Source organism: Gossypium hirsutum, chromosome A11 (genome assembly GCF_007990345.1).
Source record: "Gossypium hirsutum isolate 1008001.06 chromosome A11, Gossypium_hirsutum_v2.1, whole genome shotgun sequence".
Lineage (NCBI taxonomy): Eukaryota > Viridiplantae > Streptophyta > Magnoliopsida > Malvales > Malvaceae > Gossypium > Gossypium hirsutum.
Genome location: NC_053434.1, coordinates 113,813,704 through 113,840,641, shown reverse-complemented (window position 1 = coordinate 113,840,641; position 26,938 = coordinate 113,813,704). Strand labels below are relative to the sequence as shown.

Below are 26,938 nucleotides of genomic sequence, written 5' to 3'. Positions count from 1 at the left end.
CCTTTTACTTAAAATTTGTGTATGTTAATCCCCTTTTTTAAAAGGGTATTCGATTATTTAGGGTAAACGAGAAAAATCAAAACCCAGTAAATTGGGGCACGTTCTCTCGAATTTTTAAATACCGAATATTGCCTTTGTTTGCAAAGATCTTATCTCGAGGTAACATGATGTCATATCCAGTAAGTTAGGACACAACACCTCGTATCTCCAAGAATAAACATTTTATTCGAAAACTCGTGTTGCGATTTTAAAAGAATATATCGTTAATTAGGTTAAACGAAAAAATCGAAACTCAGTAAGTTAGGGCACAATTTCCTCGAATTTCCAAATATGGAACATTGTCTTTATAAAAGATTTAATTTCGGGTTGGGTAAAACATAAGTTCGTAACAAAACGAGATAAGAATGTATAAACGAATATAAATTTCGATATCAACAGGCATAGCAGAGTGAATATAGATGCGAATGTGAATGATAATGATGATAAGAGCAAAAATAAAATAAACGAATAAAGTGAATAAGCTAAAATAACAGGGAAACAATAAATAAGTTAAGAAACATTTGAAATTAAAAGTAAATAAATAAACATTATGTAAAGCTATTCAAAAAAATAATAGTGATAGTAATGATAATAATAATTAATGGTAATAAGTTGGAAAGATATATAAAAAAGTGTATATATATGTATATATAAATAAATAACATATAATGCGAGTGAGGAATAAAAATAAATGAGTGTATTTAAAGAATAATAGGTAAAAATAGTATAATAATGATAATATGTTAGTAATAATGACAATATAGAAATAGGGGTAGTAATAGTAATAAAAATAGTACTAATGTTAATAGTAACAAAATAAAAATTGTAATAATAACGGTAATGTAAATAATAATATATACATGAAAGAAAAAGATATATATATAATAACAACAATATGAAATTAATGAGTTTAATACTAAGATAATGATAATAGTAATAAAAATAAAAATGATAATAATATAGTAATAGTAAATAAAAGTAATAGTAATAGTAATAATGACGGTAATAATAAATATTAAAAATAACAATAATACAAATAAAATAATCTAAAGTTTAAAATTATTTACAAAAATATAAATAAAACAAATGATCAAATGATAAAAATAAGAGTAATGATATATAAATAAAATAAGTGTGCTAAAAATATATATGTTAAATTCGTTGATATAAAAATAATAATGTATAAGTAAATACAAAAAAAGAAAATGTAATAATAATAATAATAGTAATAATAATAATAACAAAAATAGTAATAATGTATTAAATGGTAAAAGAATAATAGTAACAATAATTTTAAAAAAAATGATAATAGTACTAAAATAAGATTATAATAATATTATTAATAAAAATGAACATAAAAAAAGATAGTAATAATAGTAATAATAATAGTAATAGTAAAAGGAATAATAATAGCAATAATAAGAGCATTAATAATAGTAATAACACGAATAATAATATATATGTATGAAAAATAATAATAGTAAAATAATAATAATAATAATAATGGTATTAGAATAAAATAAATATAAATACAAGTATAATAATAATAGTAATAATATAATAAAACAACAAATGTAATGAAAAGGACTAAATTGAATCTAAAAACAAAATTTTGGGGTAAATTCAAAATAAATAAAAATGAAATGGGCCAATCTAAACACGCGAATAACGAGGAGGGTCCAAAAGAGAAATAATCCCTACCCACCAAAACAGCGTCGTTTAAATATGGACCAAAATGTAATTGAAATAAATCACAGGGTAAAAATTAAAAAAAAAACTTAATTGCACAACAATAAAAGAGCGGAAGGGCCAAAAGTGGAAATAACCCTTCCGCTAAAAAAACACGCAGACCCTAGGTACAGGCGGGTCAGGTCTTCGGGTTCTTCCCCCAAAACGAAGTCGTTTTGGACGTTGGGGGAGGTGAGTGAAACGGCGTTGTTTCACTAGGCCATAAAAGCCAAAAAAAAATTCAAAAATCTTCATTCTTATCCTTCTTCAAAAAAAAAAACAAAAAGGCTCCCCTCCCTTCTCTCAAAGCTCCCAAGGCCAGGCCAGGTCTCCGGTCACTGGACCACCGCAGGGCCTCCTGTTGCCGGTGACAGCGCCGCCGTCCGCGGTAGCCGAAAAATCAAAAAATCGCTCCTTTTTTTTGCGATTAAAAGGTAAGTTTTTCTTTTCGTTTCTTTTCTTTTCTTTTTTTTTTTAAAAAATCCCTTCTTAATATGTATAAATATATAGCTTTAAAAAGGAAAATAAAATAAAGAGAAATACACATGTATATGAGCGATTTCGAAAGAAAGAAAAATAAAAACATAAAAGACCTTAGCTTGTTTTTTGAACTTCCTTTCTTCTTTTTATTTTATTTTTTTTATGTATAATAAATGACTCAAAAGAAAAACGAAAAGATTAAATCACCTTGGAGATCTTGTGTTTCTATTTTTCTTCGATCTGATTATTTTTTTTAAGAGAAGAAGTGTTTGTTTTCTTGTATTTTTTGTCTGTTTTTTATTATTTCAAAAAAAAATCTCCTCTTTTACATTTATTTTGCTTGGCTTATATAGCCATTTACAATATTTCTTTATTATTGTTGTCAATTCCTTCTTTATTTCTTGCAGGCGGTGGTGCAAGTGGGGAGGGTGGAGCAGGTGGTGGCAGAGACGCTGACAGCGGCGGCATGGCAGAAGTCAGAGGGCAGTTGGCCGAAAGTCAGGCATAAGGGCGGTGGCTAGGGTTTTTAGTCTTCTTTTTTCTAATTGTTATGGGCTAGGGTTAAGAGGGTTTTGAGCTGTATTGGGCTAGGGTAGTTGGGTCTAAAATTTAGGCTTTGATTTTAATTGGTTGGGGTTTTGAGGTCCGGGTGAAATTGGGCTTGTACAAATAATATTTAGATATTTCTTTCCATTTCCAAGTTTATAATTATTGTGTGGTAACCAATCAAATCCAGCTAATGTTAAGATCAAAAATACATTTATGCCTCAAGCCTTCTTCACGCTTTGCTAATGTTAGTATACATCCAGCTATGTTTCCAAATAAAGAAGGAAAAAAAAGGATGTAAATTTGTAGTCAAAGTTTTTTTTTTCTTTTTATAAAAGGAATTAAAAAATTATGAGTAAACTATTAAAATAGTTTGCCTCAAATTACATTTAGTCTTCTTTACCATTTAAAATTATTTTAATTGTTACTTTGGACTGCTATTTGGGAGGTAACAGATTTTAGCGGACTATTTCGTAACAAAACGATAACGTAATTAATTAAAACGTAATATTTCAAACATAAGTGACTAAAATGCAACCTGAAGCAACTAAAAGTAACTATTTTAATAGTTTACCCAAAAATTATCACATTTTTATTTATTTTTATTTTTCTAAAATCAGAGTTTTAAATCTAAAATTGAAAAACTTTGTTATGACAGGATAATTATCCATACATTAATCCTATTAATTTTGATTATTTTCTAAAGTTGAGTATCAAATTAATTCAACAATTTAAATTAATCTTTAAATTTAAAAATATTTTAATAAATTTAATGGTTAAATATAAAATTAGTATATGAACTTATCCACTTCTCTTAGATTGGCATCAATGGTTTTTTGTGTTAGATTGATATCAAAAAATTTTTCGTGTCCACTAATTTAGTACTTGAGTTTAACGGTGTTAAAATTTTGTTGACATCACAATGTTAGCCACTCGCGCACTGCCCACTCACGCGCCGCCATGTATCGTACTCCCAAGATCTTGTTGATCTGTCTTATCCCTTTAGTTTTTTTCTTTCTCTTTCATCACAATTACGTTGTTAATAAAGCAAATACAATAAAGTAAGTGGGGGTTAACAATAAAGACCCATTTGGTACCCACGAAGGAAAAATAATAAAGATATGAACTTTCAAAGCAAAATTCATCATCTTTTCACATCATGAAATCAATACTAGGTAAGGTATCGATACTTTTTTAAAGGTATCGATATTTTCATGAAGGTACTGAAACTTTGTATTTTTGTTCAAATTTTCTTGAACATCAAAACTCATCAATTTGGTACCATTACCAGGGAAAGGGTATCGATATTTGGGTTAATGTATTGATTCTTAACTAAGGGTATCGATACTTTTTATTTTTGCTTAATATTCCTAAACTTTGAAGCTTAAATTGGTACTGATACAAGGCACAGATATCGATACCTTATATAGGGTATCGATACTTTAATCCCTAGGATCATTTTAACACTTGATAGATGTTTGAAAATTTTGTTAATCAATTTGAATAAGTTCCAAAATATTTTGTAAGTTTTTGAAAGATTATATTTAAAATTTAATCTCTTACAAATATTTTGAAACAAATTTTTACTTTGAACTTTATTTTTTATTTCAAAATAAGTTTTATTCAAAAGCATTATATTTGTTATATCAAAACTTTTATCAAATTAAAACTTAACTTCACAATCTCTCCCTTTTTTATATAACAAAACATTTTGGTAAATTTATTTTTGAATAAAGTACTCCCCTTTTTTAAAATCAATTTTAATTAAAGGCTCGATTTTGTTTTTGAAAAATGGTCACAAAATTGTAGAGATGAATTACCAAGTAATTTACCTTTACAAACCAAACTAAAGCTTCAAGAGAAAGAAAATGGTTAGTCCAAAAATATAAAGCAATGAAGAACAAAGAATTAACATCAAGCTCCAAAGTATCTCAAAATACGAAGTTAACATTTAAGTGCTACAAACAAGCAACAAACATATAAATAGGAAAAGAAAAACAATGTAAAATATTTAATTAAACCATGAAAGTGCATGATATGCAAGATGAGTCCTAGCTATCTTGTGGAGGCTGCGGTGAGGAAATTGAGACATAAGATAAGCTATGTGTTCCTCCATTGTAGACATCCTACCATCTATGCCACTAACTACATCTTGTAATGAGCCAATGTCATCTCGCAATAACCCAATTGCGCTAAGGGTAGCTGAAGTCTCAGCCGAAAGCTAAGCATCTTGTGGTGGAGTTGGCATGGGAGGTAGAACCAGATCACCTCCTTCAACATTGTCATCTTTATCATCATTTGGTTTGGCTTGAGCAGCCTTTACCCATGTGCCTGAACGAGGATCCTTCTTGTACCCAATATGTTGAAACAAACCAACACCAAGAGTTTGGGTCACTGATAAAGTGGTTGAGTTGCAAATTTAAAGTTTTATCAATTCAATTTATATGAGTTCAAATCTCTCTATATGCATTTTTTTAAATAAAAATATTAAAATACCCTCGACTAATATAACTTATTTTAATTAAAAAATATTTTTTTTATAATTTTTCTAACTGAGTTTATGCTCGATTGACTCGTGACACGAACTCACTCAATAACTTAAATAATAGTATAGATACAAATGATGCGGGTGAAAAAGTTTGTGTCATAATATTAATATGTATAAAAAAAATTAAATAAAGTATTAGTTGGAATGGTGACAAAAGTAACCTTATAATAATATACCTCATTAGGTAAACTACTTAGTTGGTCACTTAAAAAAACCTTGTAATTTTGTCACCCAATTTTTAGCGTGTTTTCATTTTAGTCACCCAAATGTTAAATCCTTAACTATGTCACCCAACTTCTAGATTACTTTCATTTTGGTCATAAAAAAAAACTTTTTCTTAAAGTCTTGATCTGGGTAAAAGAAGTTTTAAGAATTAAAATGAAAAAGCGATAAAAACTAAAGTAATGCATTAAAAATTAATTAAATAAATTATTAAAAAAATGTTCTCCCTCGATAATGTCAACTAATTTATTATTATAATTTTGAAATTAATAAAATTAATTAATTTAATCTCCTTTAAAATTTTAAAATTTTATTTTATATTTTATTTAAAATAAAATAAATAACAAGTACAAGATTAAATTTTATTGAAATTTAAAATATTACCACAACTTCAATTTATAACGAAAATCCTTAATTTTAAAACAAAATAAAACTTTAAAAAATGTACACTTGATCAAGCTGAATTAGTGGAAGATGTTTTAGAAGTTACTCTCTAACACTGTCAACTTTAGTTATGCACAACTCAAAATCAACATATTCAAATCTACATATACCCATACATTCTTATTTAACTACTAAAAAGAAGAATGAAAAAAAATTTAAATGTAACACCCAAAATTTTCAATTTGATGCGATTATGTAAAAAAAATCTTGGGTTTAATATTTTTGGAAGCAACATTAGTAGCATTTTGTCATCCATAAAACCATATATTATAATCCTTTTTTGTACCATATAAAACTCTAATGTTATACGTTAATATAATTATATGATTATGTTATAGTGTTATATTGCGAATTCGAGTTTTTTTATATACCATAACATATGAAAACTCTAATTTTATATCAAAGTACACATCTTAGATATTATAATTGTATAGCTACCTTAGTTATTATATCTGTATGATTATTATAAAAAAAGAAAAAATAATAATTTCATTAGTAAGAAACCATTAAATGTTTGAATTAAATAATTTAATTAATAAACTAATGCATTGTTTGATTTGAATGTGGTCAAATATATGATTTCTGTAATTTCATACTATATAACGTAGTATAATTTGAAGGGTTTATTTTAATGTCACTAAAATTTTGAAATGAATTATTTTAGTTTGTATTTTTTTTCATTTACTTTTAAATTAGATCTTTTGAGTTAATAATATTTATTTAAATTTATTTACACATAACTTAAATCATTTAGAAAATATTTCATTTTTTTCTCTAGATCTTATGTAATTATAAATTATTATCTTAAAAAATTTACTTATATCCTATAGAAATAAATTCTTCGGATCAACACTAAAGACTTCTATTTTTTTCTTCAAACCGTTTACTTTTTCTCCCTTGTTTTGCTCAATGATGATGCTAATCTTCGAATTGGCTACTGCTCGCTTTTTTCTCCCTCCCACCAACCTCATCTTTCTTGGAGTGCTTGTCATTGCTGAAACTCTACAAGTCACTAGCAATTTTTCTTGAGGAGTGCGTGACTCTTCATAGGCTTATTAATTCGTTTATTTTTTGAGAATATTTCAAAATAATAAATTATTTCACGAGTCAATTTGGACCTGTATTGTATTGAGTTTTATTTGTTTTTCATTGCCTAATAAGTCTTCACTTTTAGAAGTTTTTGTCTCTTGTTAGGGCATGTTTTTTAGTGTTACTTATGCATGTAGTATTGCTTTTGGAAGTAATTTTAGGGATGGTTTTGTCATAGTCCTCACCAATTCAATGGATGCTCAATTCTTTTACGGATTTTGCCCGCCCGCTGTTTTAGACCAGTTGGGATTGATTTCATTATCGTGATAGTTATTTGCAATCACACTAGATGTGTTGTACATGAGTTGTGATAAAACCAGTTATCAACATGTTGTAATGTTCTATTGATGCTGAGGTTAGAGCTTTTGTCGTGTTGATGGAGCTTGTCCTTCACCGTTGACGATGGATGTTTATTATTTTTTCTTTTACTCTAATTATATCATCCCATTCATAAAATGAATTAATAAGTTGTCTCCTTAAAAAAAGATAAATTCTCGATTGAAATTTAAAATTAGTTTATATGCAAAAACTAAAGCCAAGATCTAACCTTAATATTTTAATTCAAAGATTTGGGCTTTGAATTCCTAACGTGAAATCACGGGTTTACATATTATGATTACATCATTCACCAATGTATCGGCTTCAATTTTTTTTTTTTTTAATTTATTCGCTTTCCATAAAATTCTTTAAAAGTAATTGCCTTTGTATGGTTTATGTATACATACTGAACGTCTTCCCATCTTTCCCTCACATAACACAATTCCCTTCATTATTTCCCATGCTCTATCTTTCTCTTACTTTAATCTTAAATTTCTACATTTTGTTTCTTCTTTCCATGGATATCGTCATACCTCCCTGCAATCATACATCTCACTTGTCCGCCATATAATGTAATCTAATTTGTTATTATAATTTTGAAATTAATTAATTTAATCTTATTTTAAATTTTAAAATTTCATTGTACATTTTAGTATTATTCTTAACAGAATCAATTTATATAACTCATTTAATAATTGTTTATAAAACTTAAACTATTTTAAAATTTATAAATACGAATCTTCTATACCAGAATAAAATAAAGAAAAATGGAAAATAATTTGTATGCAAAAAACTAAAGGTGAGGTGTAACCTTAATATTGTAATTTAAAGTTCAAATCATGGGTTTGCATGAAATAATCCTTACGTGATTCTATACATCATTTATGCCATCAAAAGATTTGCCATGTTGTTTAATGCTCTATTAATTAATTTTATACATTAGGGCTGCAGCGACGTAAAAATTTAGCTTGGTCGCTAATTGTGGCGATTTATTGAAAACTTGAAAACTGAAATTTGATTTTGAAGTAAAAAGGGAGTCGCCACCGATCCTTTTTTATAGGTGTGATCGGACACCTAATAAATTTATTTTTAAAATAAAAGGAGGCCGAGTTTAGGTCTACGTCAAAATGCAGAGAAAAATAGGGTTCGGGAGTCGGTTACTCGCGACAAAGGTATTAGCACCCTCGCGACGCCCAAAATTGGTATCTTATAAACACGTGTTGTCTTGATTTTCAAAAATACGAGTTCAATATAATCATTTAGTTGTGATCCGATTGAAGCACGAGAATTTTCAATTCTTTTGATTTTTGGAAAGGTCATACCGTTTTAACACGAGTCAATTGATGTTCACCCAACATACCGATGAAATCGATGACTTAATGTTAAGTCGGTATGTTGCTTTGATTATTGAAATTAATTAGAAAACGAGAATATGATTTTCGAAGTAGTGCAGAGCAAATTGACACGACATAAAAATAAATAAATAAAAGAACTGGAAACATATCGAAGCAAATAATAAGTATGACCATAATATCAAAAATGATAAAAATGTATGCGGTATTAAACGTACAATGAGAATTAAATGTGAAATAGAAACAATATATGTATATACATACGCACATAATAATGGTTAATATAGTTATGAAAACATGACATTAAAAATATTAATGATGTTACACATACGTATACTTAATAATAATAAATAATAATAAAAACTATATACATAATGGTATTAAAAGGATAGATATATAATATAATATGAAAAATGTATATAATTAAGATGGTCAAAAATACATAGAGGGAATAGTTTAAGAAATATTTACATGAAGACGTTAAAAATATGTACATAATACATATGTAAAATATATATACAATATATACCTATATTAGAATGATAATAGTATATATATAAAAAATTATACCCATGCTACGTAAGTACATATATATAGATATATAACAACGGTGTTAGGAATGTGTACATAAGATAGTATAGAGAAATGTATAACTAATGATGCCAAAATACATACATAATAACATATAAGCAATATAATATTTTTTAAAAGTGTGCATAATATATAAATACATATATATATACATACATAACATAATATTTACATAATGTATGCATACTAGAAATAAAAGGACTATTAATAACACTACACAAATATATACGCGTACATATTAAAAATATATACATATATAATATTAAAATGTATACACGTAATATATGTGAAAACATAATATAATATTAGAAATATATACATGATATAATAGTACAATATTAAAAGATATATACGTAATATATAAAAATGTATACATAATATATAGAAAATATGATATTTAAAATGAATAATATACATGAAATAGTGTAAAAATATAAGGTTAATAGAAAATAAAAATAAAAATAAAAATATACACGATAATACTACATAAATACATATATATATTTTAAAATGAATACATGATATCATTAGAATAACATAATAGGTATAGTAATAATTATAAGGATATATGAAAATAATACTATATAGAAAGTATATATATACCGGTATAATAAAATCAACCAATAGTAATAATAAATATAATAGGGTGAAATAGATATAATAACATGTACATAATGCAATAAAAATGTATATACGTATGTGGTAAAATGTGAGAAAATGTACACGACATACATAAAAATAAGGTGTTTAAAAATACATACATAATATAGTATTTAAGATGTACACATAAGATAGTACAAAAATAATACTAACATGGTATTAAAATATATATACGTATAACATAGTATTTAGGAACATATATATGATATAAAAATATATACATGGAAGATTATAAGAAAATATAATTAATAATATTGGAAATATATATATAATATATATAACATAATATTAAAACACATATATATAATATATAAAAAAATTACATATATAATATAATACATAAGTATATTACGTATGCATACATATATAAAAGATTATACACTAAGACATATAATAAATACAATAAATATAATAAATATAAATATTATAATAAATAAATAACAGAAAATGAAAACAAGTAAATTGAAAATAAAGCAGTAAACTAACAAAAGGACTAAATCGAACATAAAACACAATTTTGGGGCGAAATTAGAAATAAAATAGGGAAATCGAACCAAATTGCAACACGCGTGTGACTTAAAGGGACCAAAAGCGCAATATTCCTGACTGTTAAAATGCTTGGTTCTTTTTATTTTGATTTTTGGTTTCCTGATTCTCTGATGTTGTGGTGTTTGAAAAACTGTCTTCTGTGTTAAGATTGTAGTATTTGTATATCAACTGTTTTTCAAAGAAAAAATTTTCTCCGCTCCCCTTTTACAACATTTTTTATTCGGGTTTTATAACCCCTTTTTTACATCCATTTTCTATTATTTTTGTCCTGTCTTCTTCTTGATTTCTTGCAGGTGCAGAGGGATGGTGGAGGTGACCCTGGAGTAGGTGGCAGACATGACCGGCATGGCGGCGGTGCAGTGGCGGTGGGGCAGTTGGCTAGGTCGGCGCAAGTGGGTGATTAGGGTTTTAGCTTTTCTGAAACCCTAACTTTGGCTAGTTGGGTCATTTGGGGTTTTGGGCTTCTGGGTTTTGGGTTAGGTTGGGTTACATTAGGTGGGCTTCGGGTATGGGTTTGAAAATGGGTTAAGGAGTTTGGGTAATGTATTGCTTGGTGGGTTGTTTTGGGATTAATGGGTTAATGTTGTAAATGGGTTAGTGGGTAAGGGTTAGCTTGGTGGGTCATTCGGGTTTTGGGTATTGTTTTGGGTTTAGTGTAACGGGCTGAGGTTTAAAATGGGTTTGTGGGTAAAATTGGCCTGTAACAAAGGCAAAGTAATTAACAATAATAAATGGTTCACTAGGTTTTAAACTCAAATTAAACACTAAAAAGTTAATATTGTTATCTTTGGGTACCAAAATGTATAAATATTGCTATCTTCAGGTACCAAAATGTATAACTTTTGTCAAATATAGGTACCGTATTGGACAAAAAAACTCAGATACCACATTAAAAAAGTGTCAAACTCAAGTACTAAATTATACATTAAGATTAGGGGCGAGCATTCAATCAAATTGAGTGAAAAATTTTCGAGTTAATTGAGTTTACAAGTCATATTTTATCATTCTAACTTGATTTGATTTTTTTTAATCGATTTGAGTGAAATAAAATTTGAGTCGAGTCGAGTCGAATCAAGTGAAATTATTCGAATTAAATTTAAAAAATTAAACATGTCAAATTAAAATCTTTTTACAGTATAATTAATTCCTTGTTAAAGCATATAAATTTGAAATTTTAAAAAATTCTAAGCAAAATAAGAAAAAAAAAGATACTTTATCATGATAAACTTGAATTATTAATTAACTTATTTAGGTCCTAAAATTATTATTTTAGAACATTTTCAAAATTTTAACTTTCTCTATACTCTTTAGAATTTTTTTAAATTTTTTTTTAAAATTTGAATTTTTTATAAATATTTTGATTTTTTTTTATAATTTTTATTGAGAGATGATCAATTTGCTCATTTTCAAATTTGTCAAGGATCAAAAGGGTATTTACACTAATATGTTATTTGAATTATTTGAGTCATTTGAATTGTAAAATTTAACCCGACTCAAACTTGAAACTCGAATTACTTATTCGATTTGAATCGAATAACTCAATTGGATTAACTCGAAATTCAAAAAAAAATTTATAGTTTTTCCAAATCAGATCGAGTTTTGCTCACCTCTAATTAAGACTTTAAATTATAATTTTTTTCCTGTTCTTATGGCATGTTTTTTAGTCTTACTTATGCATGTAGTATTGCTTTTGGAAGTAATTTTAGGGACGATTTTGTCATTATCCTCGCCAGTTCGATGCATGCTCAATTCTTTTACGGATTTTGTCCGCCCACCGTTTTAGACAATTTGGGACTCATTTTCTTATTGTGATAGTTACTTGCAATCACTAATATGTCGTGCTTGAGTTGTGATAAAACTAATTATCAACGTGTCATAATGTTCTATTTTGCAGGGATAAACTATTTGTTTCTTCCAAGGGATTCATTGAAGATCTTAAGATATTAGTAATCAAGACTTATTCTAATCTTATGAATAAAAACGATTGACCAAATAATTATATTTATTGCGTTGAATTCTTTAAATTTGAAAATAAATATTGCCGAAACCATTTTTTTTCATAAAAGGGTCGACTTTGGATATGGAAATGAAAAAGAAAAAATGGGAGTCGCCACCAGTCCTTTTTATGAGGTGTGATCGGGTCACCTTAAATTAATCATTTTAATAAAAGTTAAGATTTACTAAAACGATAATTTTTTGTCTACGAAAATCAAAAAATGAGTTCGGGAGTCGGTTACGCACGAGGAAGGATTAGCACCCTCGATACGCCTAAAAAATTGGTACTTAGTTGATTAATTAGTGTCTTAGTGTCGAAGATTGAAAACTTGAAAGACTTTGAAATACGATCCCTCTTTGTAGAAAATGCTCAAATGTTAAAGACCTTCTCGTCTCGAAGTAATAAAACACCATGTCCAGTAAGTTAGGACACGACATCTCGAACTTTGAGAACGAGCTTGCCTTTATTTAAAGTTCATGTATTTTAGCCCCCCTTTTTTTTAAAGGATGTTCGGTTGTTTAGGGTGAACGAGAAAAGTCGAAACCCAGTAAGTTAGGGCGCGTTTTCTCGAATTTTCCAAATACCGAATATTGCCTTTACTTGCGAGAAATGTTATTTCGAGGTAACAAAATGTCATACCCGGTAAGTTAGGGCACCACATATCGTATCTCCGAGAATAAGCATTTTTTTTAACTCGTATTGTGATTTAAAAGAATATTCTGTTATTTAGGTTAAATGAGAAAAATCGAAACCCAGTAAGTTAGGGCACGATTGTCTCGAATTACCTAATACGGAATATTACTTTTATGAAAGAATTATTTCAATGTATTGAGTAAAAAAATATAACGTGATTTATAGTAAAACATAAAAGCAAATTATAGTATTAATATGTATAATAACATAATAATAGGTGCGACAGTGTCAAAAATAATAATATAAGCAATTATAAAAGATGAAATAATAGCAACGCTAGTAATATATAAATATAAACAAATGCATGAGGAAAATGAAATGATCGAATACATAAGTAAATAAATAAATAAATATAAATAAATAAAACATGGCAAAATAAAAATGACAATGATAACGAAAACGATAATAATAATATAAATAATAATAGTATAAAACGATAATAAAACATATGGTATTAAACATGATAATAATAGTAATAATGTAAGTATGAAATAGTAGGGAACATATATATGTAAAACATATAATACTAGATTAAAAATATATACAATATTTATTGAAAACAGTAATAATATATACAAAAAAATAACTAATAATAACGATATATAAATATATACATATATGTATTAAAATATATACGTAATAATAGAAATAAAAAAATATATACGTGGTATTAAGAATATATATACATAATAATAAAAATACAATATTAAAAGATATATATGCGTAATATATAAAAAAATGTATACATAATATAATATTGAAATATTTACAAAGTATATACATATTAGAAATAATAATAATGTTAAAAAAACAACTATTAATAATATTACATAAATATATACATATATTCATTAAAGATATATACATATAATAAAACACATGCTAATATTAATAATGATAATAAGGATAATAAAAATATGTACAAGAATAGGATAAAAAAACATATAACTAATAATACTAACGATATATACATAATATATATAAAAGCATATACGATACACATATATATTAGAAATGATAATAATGTTAAAAAACAATTATTAATAATATTACATAAATATATACGTATATGTATTGAAAATTTATATATAATAATGATATTAAAAGTATGTACAAAAATAAAAATAGTATAATATAAAGTGGTAAATAATGATAATAATAAATAAAGAAAATATATATATATATATACCAACAACATATTCATAACAATAGTATTGAGTATTAAAAGTATATATATAATATAGACAAAAATATATGCATAATGTAGTATTGAAAGTATTTACATGGGATAATATAAAAAATATATGAATAATGTGATATTAAAAATATATACATAATATAGTATTAAAAAATATATATAATACATACATGTTAGAAATAATAATAATAATGTTACAAAACGATTATTAATAATACTTCATAAATATATACATATATATGTTAAAAATAAATACATATTAATATTAAGATGATGATAATATTAAAATAACCATTTATAACTTTACATATAAATATATATACATATAAGAGTAATAATAATAATTATAACACTAATACTAATAATAAATATAATAATAGTAGTAAAAATAAATACAATAATAATCATAAAAATAATATAAATAATGTGCACATGAAAAATAATAATGATATAATAATGATAATAAAAAAAACAAAAAAAAAGACAATATGATATAATAATAACGTAAGGAAAATAAAGTAATAATATTTATAATAAAAGAAAATCAAAGAGTGTATTTAAAAGTATATACATAATATTATTGGAACTAATATTAAAAATTAAAATAGCAAAGATAATATAAAAATCAACTTAAATTAAAAAAAAAGGACTAAATTCGAATTAAAAACGAAGTTTTGGGACAAATTTGAAATAAAATAAAAAAAGAAGAAAAGGGCTTATTTAAATTCGCGTGAAACAACGGAGGGCCTAAAGTGCAGTAACCCCCCTTCCTAAAACGCACAGCATTATCTAGGATTAAATTGAAAATCGCGACAAATTTCGGGGCCAAATTTAAAATAAAAATTGACTTAATTGCAAAGTAATAAAAAAGTGGAGGGGCTAAATGCGAAAATAGCCCCTCCAATGAAAACACGCGGATCCTGAAGTTGGAGCGGGTCGAGTCGCGGGTCGGCCATGGGTTAAGGGCCAAAACGACGTCGTTTTGGGCATTTAAGGCCAGTCCCAAAACGACGTCGTTTTGGGGGGCCTATATAAGTCAAAATTTCTTTAAAAAAATCATTCTTCATTTGTTTTTCAAAAAAAATTCCAAAAGCTCTCTGTTCTCTCTCAAGGTCTTCTCCCTCCGGCCAGACTCTGGCTCCGTCTGCCGCCGGCCACCGTCGCCGGCCACCGCGCACGGTTGCCGAAAATTTCAAAAAGGTATTTTTTTTCTTTTTTTATATTTTTTATGTGCTTTTAATATATGTACATATGTGAATAAATAGATTCGAAAAATAGAAAAGAAAAAGAAATAAATCGAAAAAATGTATAAGACAAAATCACCTTTGGTTTTTTTTTTAGATTTCGATTCTTGGTGTTTCGATTTCTTCCGATTTGGTGTTTTTCTCTTGATTTGCTATTGTTTGCTTTGACTCACTGATTTCTTTTTATATTCAATGTCTCTAAAAATATCTACAAGGATAAAAAGGCTTTATATAGCCGTTTACAGAGTTTATCTGTTCAACTACTTGTCATTTCTCTTTAATTCTTGCAGGGGCAACTTGACCGGTGGCACAGCAGATGGTATGGGCGATGGGACAGAGAGCAGTTGGTCGAATGCCCTAGGAGCGGCGCACCTAGGATTTGAAAAATCTGATTCTTCATTTTTGTTTTCTGTTTGGAGGCTAGGGCTAGTTTGGGCTTAAATTGGGCTTATGTAATTTATTTGGGCTGGGGTCTGATTTTGTAATTGAGTTTTGGGTTGTTTTAATTTCTTTATTTTTGCGGTGGGTTGATTTGGTTTAATTGGGGTTTGTACTCGGGCCAAAATTGGGCCTCAACAAATACAATTGACAAAGTTTATACTTAGTGTGTGGTAACCAATAACATCTTTAATTATTGAAATCACAAAGTTAAGATTAAAAAAACATTTATGCCTCCAGCCGCCTTCACGCTTTGCTAATGTTACTATACATCCAGCTACGTTTCCAAATAAAGAAGGAAAAAAAAAATGTTACTAGACGAATTTTTCATATCAACATGTTGATTATTCAATTCACCTTCTCTAAGTTCCAAAATGTTTGAAAATTTTGTTAATCAATTTGAATAAGTTTCAAAATATTTTGTAAGTTTTTGAAAGATTTATATTTAAAATTTTATCTCTTACAAATATTTTTGAAACAAATTTGTACTTTGAAATTTATTAAATTTTATTTCAAAAATAAGTTTTATTCAAAAACATTATATCAAATGAAAACTTAACAATCTCTCCTTTTTTGATATAACAAAACATTTTGGTAAATTTATTTTTGAATAAAGTACTCCTTTTTTTTTTAAAATCAATTTCAATTAAAGGCTCAATTTTGTTTCTGAAAAATGGTCACAAAATTGTAGAGATGAATTACCAACCAATTTACCTTTACAAACCAAACTAAAGCTTGAAGAGAAAGAAAATGATTACTCTAAAAATATAAAACAATGAAGAACAAAGAATTAACATTGAGCTCCAAAGTATCTCAAAATAGGAAGTTAATATTTAAGTGCTACAAACAAGCAACAAACATATAAATAGGAAAAGAAAAATAATGTAAAATATCTAATTAAACCATGAAAGTGCATGATATGCAAGATGAGTCCTAGCTATCTTGTGGAGGCTGCGGTGAGGAAATTGAGACATAAGATAAAGCTATGTGTTCCTCCATTATAGACATCCTGGCATCTATGCCACTAACTGCATCTTGTAATGAGCCAATGTCATCTCGCAATGACCCAATTGCGCTAAGGATAGCTAAAGTCTCAGCCGAAAGCTAAGCATATTGTGGTGGAGTTGGCATGGGAGGTAGAACCAGATCACCTCCTTCAACATTGTCATCTTTATCATCATTTGGTTTGGCTTGAGCAGCCTTTACCCATGTGCCAGAACGAGGATCCTTCTTGTACCCAATATGTTGAAGCGAACCAACACCAAGAGTTTGTGTCACTGATAAAGTGGTTGAGTTGCAAATTTAAAGTTTTATCAATTCAATTTATTTGAGTTCAAATCTCTCCATATGCTTTTTTTTGTTGTTTTTAAATAAAAAGATTAAAATACCTTGGACTAATATAACTTATTTTAATTAAAAAATAATTTTTTTATAATTTTCCTAACCGAATTGATGCTCGACTAACTCATGACACGAACTCAGTCAATAACTTAAAAAATAATATAGATACAAATGATGTGGGCGAAAAAGTTTGTTTCATAATATTAATATGTACAAACAAATTAAATAAAGTATTAGTTGGAGTGGTGATGATAATATTTTATTAATACCGGTGCGGACGGGTCAAATATTATCACATGTAAGATTTTTAATGGCTTTTTTACTAAAAACATGAAAAAGACAAAAGTAACCTTATAATAATATACCTTATTAGGTAAACTACCTAGTTGGTCACTCAATTATTATGATACTTTCATTTTAATCACCTAAAAAAATCCAATTTTTAATTTTGTCACCCAATTTTTAGGATACTTTCATTTTAGTTACCCAAGTGTTAAATCCTTAACTGCGTCACCTAACTTCTAGATTACTTTCATTTTGGTCATAAGAAAAATAAAAAATAAAAGACTTTTCCTGAAGTCTTGATCCAGGTAAAAGGAATTTTAAGAATTAAAATGAAAAAGCGATAAAAATTAAAACAATGCATTAAAAATCAATTAAATAACTTATTGAAATAATGTCAACTAATTCTTTATTATAATTTTGAAATTGATAAAATTAATTAATTTAATCTGCTTTTAAATTTTAAAATTTTATTTTATATTTTTGTATTATTCTTAACAAAATCAACTTTATAAAACTTAAAATTTTTTAAAATTTATAAATACGAATCTTAATATTGGGCTTTGGATTCCTAACGTGGAATCATTGGTTTGCATACAGTAATCGTTGCGTGATTCTATACATTATTACATTATTTAACTAAAGGTGAGGTGTAACTTTTTCCATCCTTTTTAACTCCAAATCATTTAGCCCACTCTATCCTTTATTTTCCCCCAAAGTATACTCCCATTCCTTACTTCTACTCTTGTGTAAATTTTAAAATTATTTTAAAAGTATACTCCCAAATTATTTATGTATAGATACTGAATGTGTTCCCATCACACAAGAAATTATACTTTCCCTCACATAACACAATTACCTTCATTATTTCCCATTCTCTATCTCTCTTTCTTTAATCTTAAATTTCTACATTTCTTTCTTCTTTCACATGGATATCATCATACCTCCCTGCAATCATACATCTCACTTTATCACCATAACTCTTAGTGAGACTACGGAGAATCGTTGTGAAGAATGTGGAGGGAAAATCTCGGGTACTGCCTTTACTTGTGCTTCGTGCAAGGTTTGGAAGCACATTTCATGTGCGGATAAATTGAATCGTGATCTGCCTTTCGAGATTTTTCACCCCCTCCACTTGCAACACCGACTTCAACTACAATGGCTTTATTATGGCGATTTCATTTGTGATAAATGTTTGTATATATCTACTGGTTTAAGATACATATGTTTTTCATGTGGTTTCAATCTTGATCTCACATGTGGTTCTTCGGTCAGTGGTCAGTTGCCTAAAGATCAAGAGCCATTGAGATTTAAAGATGGAAAGAAAAAGACAATCTTCCACTACAGCCACCATCACAAGCTGGGCTTCTTCAAATATAGGAAGGTACGCGAAGAAGACTATGATTGTTTTTGGTGTGAAAAACATCTACTGCCATCAGAAGTGTGCTATGGTTGTAGTTTTTGCAATTTCTATCTCCATCAGGTGTGCAGTGATAAGATACCCAGGACACTTTCTCATTCTTTACATCCTAACCACCCTCTTCGCTTAACCTATACCTACGAAAATGACTACTGCAATGGTTGTTCAAAGGAGTGTGATACTTATACCCCTTTGTATGTGTGCGAGATGTGCAGCTTCAGACTTGATTTTGACTGCGCTAAACTCTCGCCTTCCCTAAAACTTGACTGTCACCATCACCTTCTCACTTTTTTCAAAGATTTTAATAAGAACGGTGAGGAAGAGCAATATCCGTATTGCCAAGTATGTGGCAAGCATTGTGGTGGTGCTAGCGTTTATCGCTGTGTGCAATGCCACTTTAGTCTCCATTTGAAATGTGTTGTACTATCTTCAGCTACACATAAATATCACAGACATCCACTTACCATGATGGAATTGATCAAAGAAGATAATTCTGAACAATATTATTGTGATGATTGTGAGAATGAAAGAAATCCGAAAGATCCCGTGTATTATTGTCAAAGTTGCACATTCATAGCTCATATTCAATGTGTACTTGATCAGGTAATAATCATTTTTCACCATTTAATTCAACATTTGTATAAGACATAAGATTTATAATATTTATCGATGTCTTTGATTTTCTTTTTAATTTTTTTCTTTCTTGTTTTTAAAAATATTCCTTGGTAAAAAAAGTAAATTAAAAGTTAATGGTAAAAATATGAGCTAAATTTGTGAAGCTTTCTGTTGGAGCTAAGTGCAACAAATAGCAAGGTTCAACAAAAAGCTTGCCGAGCAAGAATCGAGACTTGCGGCAGAAACAAAGAAGAAAAATGAAATAAATTTTAAGCAAAGCTAAAATAGAGAGTATATGGATGAAATCTTGATTGAATTCATTCATTTTTTTTAAAATGGCATAAAGCCTATTTATACAAGCTTACAACTTGACAACTTAGTTGGAATACAACTAAGTTTCATCATTACATCCACTTAAAATAAATCACCACCTACTACCACTAACAAACTTAGTTGGAATACAACTAAGTTACATCATTACATCCACTTAAAATAAATCACCACCTACTACCACTAACAAACTTAGTTGGAATACAACTAAGTTACTTCATTACATCCAAATAATAATAATAATAATAATAATAAAACATGTGATTGCTACATGCTAACCATTGCTTCAATACTTTCCAGGTCTAGATGAAATAAATATTAATACATGTTTGGTTTATAGGATAGAGTTGCATCCGGAAAGGTCCCATCCTCCTCACCCCCGCCCATGGAAAACAAAGCTTTGTTTGTGGAGCAGAATGAAGGGAGTCATGTCATCCGCACTCTGGTTTGCAACTTTATTATGAATATGTTACAATATGTTTTTTCTCTAATTATTTTATTATTAACTAATCACTTGAACAACTACTCAAAAAACTTAACCCAACGTTTTTATGTAATTATATTTCTTAATTAAGAAATGAGTTTGCTCATTCTCTAATTTTTTTTCTTTTTATTTCTTTCTAAATGTGCAGAGTTTTTTTCGACCTATCATCCACCCTCACCAGATGTATGAAGTAACTGAAGAGTTAAAAGGAGAAATTTATTGCAGTGGTTGTCGTCTGGTACTTAATGGTTCAAGCTACTTCTGCAAGACATGTCTTGATTTTTACCTACATGAAAATTGTGCTAAATTCTCATATGAGATACGACACCCTTTTCATTCTAGCCACCCTCTTAACCTCTATACTTCAAATGTTTGGGATCATCATTTAATTGCATGTGATGAGTGTAGAGACATTTGTGATGCCTTCATATACTTTTGCGAGCAGTGTGATTTCAAGCTTGATATGAAATGTGCAGCTCTAACAACTCATAAAATTGGGGTTTTAGAAGAGAAAATGACTGGTAGAGTAACTGAGTTGCACCATTTTACCCACCCCCATAAACTTGTTCTTGCCAGTTGTAATGACCCTAAACATGAAATAATATGCAGCATTTGTAGATGGCAAATCTTAGGTCCAGCCTATCTTTGCCCTGAGAGATTCTGCGGGTATAAACTACATGAATCTTGCCTTAGGTTGCCACAAAAGATTCGAGTCCCATTTCATCCAAATCACATGTTGGTTAGTTGCCTGCTCCCTTATTCTAATTCACTCCCTTATTCTAATTCACCTCAACGGTGTTATGCTTGCAGTTTGCAATTACACTTAGGTGAATTAGTATATAGCTGTGAACATTGTGACTTTAACCTCCATGTTATGTGTGCTAATTCCTTAAGGCGACCATTGAAATATAAATTTCACCTTAATGATCTTTATTATTTTGGGAGAAATCATATATCACTCTTTGATTCAATATGGGGCAAAATTTTCAAATGTGAAGTATGTGGCGGAAGTTGTAGAAGTGAGCCCTTTTATTGTTGCCTAAAGTGTGATATCAAATTTCATTTGAAATGTGTTTGTATACCATATACTGTGAAATCCAAATATCATATTCATCCTTTACTCTTAAAGGATTCTTTTATAGAAGATGATTCGGGAAAGTATTATTGTGATTTTTGTGAGGAAGAAAGAAATCCAAATGATGATAAATACTATTGTGAAGAATGTAATGGTCAAACAATCGCTCACATAGAATGCTTGTTGGCTGAAGTAAGTTAATTACATACTTAATTTTTTTAAATATAAAGGTCCAGTATTTGTTTTCTCTAACATAATATATGCTCTTGCTGTTAGGTAGAGGATAACATGGAGATTAGGAAGAACATTCACGAAGAGCGTTTCCGAAAAGAGGTCAGTTTTCCATTTTTATTGTAAACATTTCCAAATTAAAAATTTAATTGATTGGTTCATGTAAGGTCAGTTTAGTGGTTGGATTATAGCTTAGTTGTTGGGATGTGCATGATAGTTGAAGCAGAAATAATTGCAATAGTGTAGTGAAAACTGGGATCCTTTATTTCAAAGCAGAGTTGTTATGAATAATTAACATGCTTATTTCTTTAATTTTTGTTTATGTCATAGTTTTACCTCATCACCATCTTCGTGAATTATTTGCACGATATGTTGATTGGTTCTGCTTTTGACTTGATTGAGCATTGGGTTGTTCTTATCATGTTCCACTCCTTGACTGCAGCTGGAAAATTTGATTGCCAGGTTCATGAAGTTGTTTTCAAATAGTGAGAAAATTATTTTGTAATAAAATTTATTTAAATAGTGATATAAAGTTTAAATTATCTACTTTGATATCGTTTATAATTTATTACAGAATGTAAACCACCTATTGAGGAAGTGATTCAAGCTGGAGTAGTTCCTCGCTTTGTTGACTTACTTAGTTCCCCAAGTGATTATGTCCGTGAGCAGGTATGCATATGAAATGAAATTATTCTAATATCATTTAATTTTACTTTGGCAAAAGCTTGTATGAATGTTTTGTAATCTTATATCATTCTTTTTTGTTTCGAAATTCAGGCTGTCCTGGCATTGGGAAATATTGCTGCTGTTTCTCTTACATGCCGTGATCTTGTCCTTGGCTATGGTGCTTTGCTTCCATTGTTGGCTCTGTTGAATGAACCTGTTTCACGTTCTATGCTGAGAAATGCTACATGGACACTGTCAAGGTTTTGTAAGCCCCCCTTTGATCAGGTTTGACCCTAAGTCCCTTCTTTTTTCTAGTACAATGCTTTTTTACTTGCTAAATCATAAATATATTAAAAGCAACTGCAGCAACAATTTACAAGTCAGAAACCAAAACAGAGCAAACTGAAATAATAAATATCGATTTACAATATAGTGCAGCAGAAATATCGAATATAAATATCTCTAGCCATTGTCTCAATCAAATGCCAAAATTCGAATGTTTTCACACCACTTTCGAGCACATTAACCCACCGACGAGGTTGTCGAATTTAGCTATACAAAAATCACCAAAATATTTTAAGCACTCGAAAACCTCAATAGATGGAATTGTTTTCAAATTTTGTTTTTGGTGCTTAGGGACCTTATGCTTGGGAGTATTTATAGTGGTGGCTCCCTATAAAAACTAGGAATGTTCTAATTTTAGTTAAAACCAAATTAACCGATCGAATCGATCTAATTCGGTTAATCGGTTTGTTAACCGACCTGATTCGATCGAAAGTCAGTTAATGATTTTTTGGAAGTTCAGTTATCGATTAATTCGGTTCGAAATCAAGTAATTAACCGCATTAACAAAACTTATTAATTCATGATACAAATTACATGTAGTTTTAATTCGGTTAATTTGGTCAAATGAATATTATCAATTTATTTTTTGATATATTTTATACTTATTTTAACCAAAAAAACATATAAATTTCGGTTAATTCGGTCGAATAAATAGAAATATTTCAGTTCGAATAATTTTTTTGTAAAAATTTTGATTCAATTAACGATTAAAGGATAAAAAAATTAATTAATTAAATTAATATTAATTCGATTTGGTTAACCATTCAGTTAATTGTTTGAACACCCGTATAAAAAACCATCATAAGTAAGAGAGCATTCCCACGAACCAAATACCTCCACAAACCACGAACACTCAAACAAATCTTCAGCCAAACAACATAAACACCCTCACAATCCAATAATTTGGACCAAAAGTAGATTAAGCAAGGCTAACTGTCACGCAATATACACTTTCAACCAATGTACCTTCCAAGCTAAGCTCTCACTATCAATAATAATTTTCAAAGCTTCCAAAGACGAGGGACCTTGTTTTCACACCAGTTCAGCCTCGGATGCAAACTTCTGGGCGTATTTCCATTTCACAGACTAATGGAAACCTCCAATTCTTCCCATTTAACACAAATGATATGTAAACTATGCACTACTAACATTAAACTAGAAAGCGAGATATATTGCTGGGAGGCTTACGAATGTTTAGTATTAAATTGATTTTTGTCTAATTAATTATCCTTTATTTATTGTTCAGGTTAAGCTTGTACTCCCTACATTAGGCCGTCTTATTCATTCAAAAGATGAAGTCGTCTTAGCTAAAGCGTGTTGGGCACTCTCATATCTTTTTGATGGCACAAATGACAAAATCCAAGCAGTTATTGAATCAGGTGTACTTGGGCGTCTGGTGGAACTTTTAATGTGAGTGAGACTATTTTTTTATTGATTGACTCTAAAATCCATTCCATTACTGAGCTATTTTGTTTGGTTTTCTGACCCAAATCGTAACTTTTGGGGCTTTCACAGGCACCCTTCTCCTTCGGTGATAACTCCTACTCTTTATACAGTTAAACATATTGTTACTGGAGATGATGTGCAAATTCAGGTATTAGGCACTTTATTTAATTTGCTTTTCCTTTTAAATGATCTTACGAGAGTATGTATCTTTTGCCACTTATCATATCATTTTCTTTTAATAACTAATTTTCTCACTAAAACCACATTTATACCCCTCTTAATTAGACTAAAGATTTTGTAGGTTTAGTTGTTAAAGATGATTTATTTTCTTGTTTATGGGCAAATCTTGTTGCTACAAAGTGTATCATTGCCATGCCTTTTAAACCTTTTGAAAAATAATTATGAAAAGAAAATCAATAAGTTTGCTTGATGGGCAATCTCGAGTATCACAACAGGAAATAAAGAGCAGATACAAGTATCAATTTTGAACCTAAGGTTTTATCTGCGTTGATTTGTACAATGAAACGATGGGTGATGGTATGAATTTTACAGGCTATAATTGAAGCTAATATTATTGCTCCTCTACTTCATTTGCTTCAAAATGCTGAATTTGATATTAAGAAACAAGCTGGAAAAGCCATCTCAAAGGCTACATCTGGTGGGACTCATGATCAGATCAGGTACAAAAATGGTTACCTATATTAATTTTTAAGGGAATCATGACTTGGTAGAGTATGAATGATAAACTATCTCATCTGGGCATGTCACATATTTCAGATTCCTTGTAAGTCAAGGTTGCATCAAGCCATTATGTGATGTTCTCTACTACTTCGATCGAGAGTTTGTTACAGTTTGCTTACAAGGGCTTGAAAACATTCTCAAGGTAGGAAAAGCTGATAAGAAGATGGGCATTACTGGAGGAATGAATCTCAATGCACAAATGATCGATGCTGCAGAAGGTCGAGAGTGGATCGAGAATTTAAAGTATGATTGCAACATCAAGATTTCTGGAAAGGCTATGGAAGTTCTTGAGACATATTGGTAATGCTACTCAAACAGAGTTCCATTTATAGGGGTGAAGTATCTGTTTCTTCTAAGAGATTCATTGAAGATCTCAAGATATTAGTAATCTTGTAAATAAAAACGATTGCTAATAAATTATCAGGACCAAATAATTATATTTACTGCGTTTAATTCTTTAAATTTGAAAATAAATAATACTTAGTTATTTCTTTCCTAATTATAGTGTGGTAACCAATCACACCTTTAATTTTTAAAATCACAAAGTTAAGATTAAAAATACATTTATGCCTCAAGCCTTCTTTACGCTTTGCTAATGTTAATATACATCCAGCCATGTTTCCAAAGAAGTAAATTTGTAGTAAAAAAAATTATAAAAAGAATTAAAAATTATGGGTAAATTATTAAAATAATTACTTTTGTTTGCCTAAGATTATATTTAGTCACTTATGTTTGAAATATATAGTCACTTACATTATCGCTTTGTTACGAAATTGCCATTTTATCGTTAAGATTTGTTACGTCCCAAACGGCGGTTCGACGTGGCAGTTAAAAAGGGTTTTAAACGCCAACATGGATATCCAACCAAGTAAATTAATTAATTTTTTTATTCAATTAATTAAATTTTCTAAATTAATTAAAAGAAAATATTAATTTGGTTTCCAAAAATAATCAAAACCAATGCATCAAATTAATCCTTGAACTGGAAAAAAATAACCTTTAGTCTCCTTTTTCTTTTAATTTTTGTTTTGAATTTTTACTGAAAAAACCATCCATTTCATCGTCATCTTTGTTAAGTCGAATGGTAGAAATCAAATTGGGTGCTCCATCAAATGGTTGGATTTTTTATTCAAAATGGAAGAACAAAGGATCAATTCAATGGAGGATCCAAGCATTGATTACAGTAAATAATGGGGTTTTTTTAAATAAGAGGGTTTAGACAAAAATATAGGCTCAAAAAATGGGCTTAGACGAAAAAATGAGGCTCGTTTAGAAAATGGGTCGGGCCTCAGGCAAGATATTTTTGGCCTGGGCCCAGCCCGGCCCGAATTATATAATAAATATTTTATTTTATTTTTAATCATTTTAAAATTTTAACTTTACGTTTCTAATTTCACTTTCACTTTCAATTTGTGTATTGTTTTAAGAATTGTTTTAGTATCATTTATGTTTTTAAATGTATTTGATTTATTATATTTTAATTTTTTATTTAATAAAATAAGCTAAAAAATTTTAATATGGGCCAGCAAGATCGGGCTCAGGCTTAGCAATTTTCTTTTGGGTCTGGCTTAGACAATTTTTTAGGCACATATTTCGGGCCGAGCTAGACCCAGGCCTAGAAAATGGGCCTAAAATTTTGTTTGGGCTCAGCCCGACCTGACCCATGATCAGCTCTACAGCTGAATATCCACATTGGCATTTAAAACTTATTTTAACTGTTACGTTGGACTGCCGTTTGGGATGTAACAGATCTTAGCAGCAAAGTGATCATTACGTAACAAAACAATAACATAATTGACTAAAATGCAACATTTCAAACATAAGTAA

At 28.8% G+C, this 26,938-nt stretch overlaps 2 protein-coding genes and 1 long non-coding RNA gene across 5 annotated transcripts; all 3 read left to right on the top strand.

The window, feature by feature from the left end:
- Positions 1-15,486: 15,486 nt before the first annotated feature.
- LOC121209364 (uncharacterized) lies at positions 15,487-16,297 on the top strand. The gene is made up of 2 exons (XR_005904485.1): positions 15,487-15,653; positions 15,988-16,297. It is a non-coding gene; the product is annotated as an uncharacterized lncRNA (long non-coding RNA).
- Positions 16,298-18,686: 2,389 nt separating this feature from the next.
- LOC121210064 (uncharacterized) lies at positions 18,687-20,429 on the top strand. Its single transcript, XM_041082145.1, has 2 exons — positions 18,687-19,781; positions 20,424-20,429. The coding sequence occupies exons 1-2, from the start codon at positions 18,687-18,689 to the stop codon at positions 20,427-20,429; spliced, it is 1,101 nt and encodes a 366-aa protein (XP_040938079.1).
- On the top strand, positions 20,421-25,598 carry LOC121209363 (importin subunit alpha). 3 transcript variants are annotated; one of them, XM_041079966.1, is made up of 11 exons: positions 20,992-21,128; positions 21,217-21,346; positions 21,792-21,874; positions 21,959-22,015; positions 22,356-22,398; positions 22,488-22,582; positions 22,691-22,864; positions 24,171-24,334; positions 24,440-24,518; positions 24,923-25,050; positions 25,148-25,598. In XM_041079966.1, the coding sequence occupies exons 4-11, from the start codon at positions 21,971-21,973 to the stop codon at positions 25,413-25,415; spliced, it is 996 nt and encodes a 331-aa protein (XP_040935900.1). In that variant the 5' UTR covers positions 20,992-21,128; positions 21,217-21,346; positions 21,792-21,874; positions 21,959-21,970; the 3' UTR covers positions 25,416-25,598. The 3 variants fall into 3 exon arrangements, with proteins under 3 accessions (XP_040935898.1, XP_040935900.1, XP_040935899.1); XM_041079964.1 differs by adding an exon at positions 20,421-20,568 and having other exon boundaries at positions 20,756-21,874; XM_041079965.1 differs by having other exon boundaries at positions 21,217-21,874.
- Positions 25,599-26,938: the final 1,340 nt, after the last annotated feature.

Bases quoted from the DNA above. Each gene is read 5' to 3' on its own strand.
- LOC121209363 (XM_041079964.1), top strand. From the start codon at position 20,509: ATGGAAAACAAAGCTTTGTTTGTGGAGCAGAATGAAGGGAGTCATGTC. The intron at 20,569-20,755 runs GTTTGCAACTTT...CTAAATGTGCAG, and splicing joins GTCATGTCATCCGCACTCTG to AGTTTTTTTCGACCTATCAT. The intron at 25,051-25,147 runs GTACAAAAATGG...CACATATTTCAG, and splicing joins GGGACTCATGATCAGATCAG to ATTCCTTGTAAGTCAAGGTT.
- LOC121210064 (XM_041082145.1), top strand. From the start codon at position 18,687: ATGGATATCATCATACCTCCCTGCAATCATACATCTCACTTTATCACC.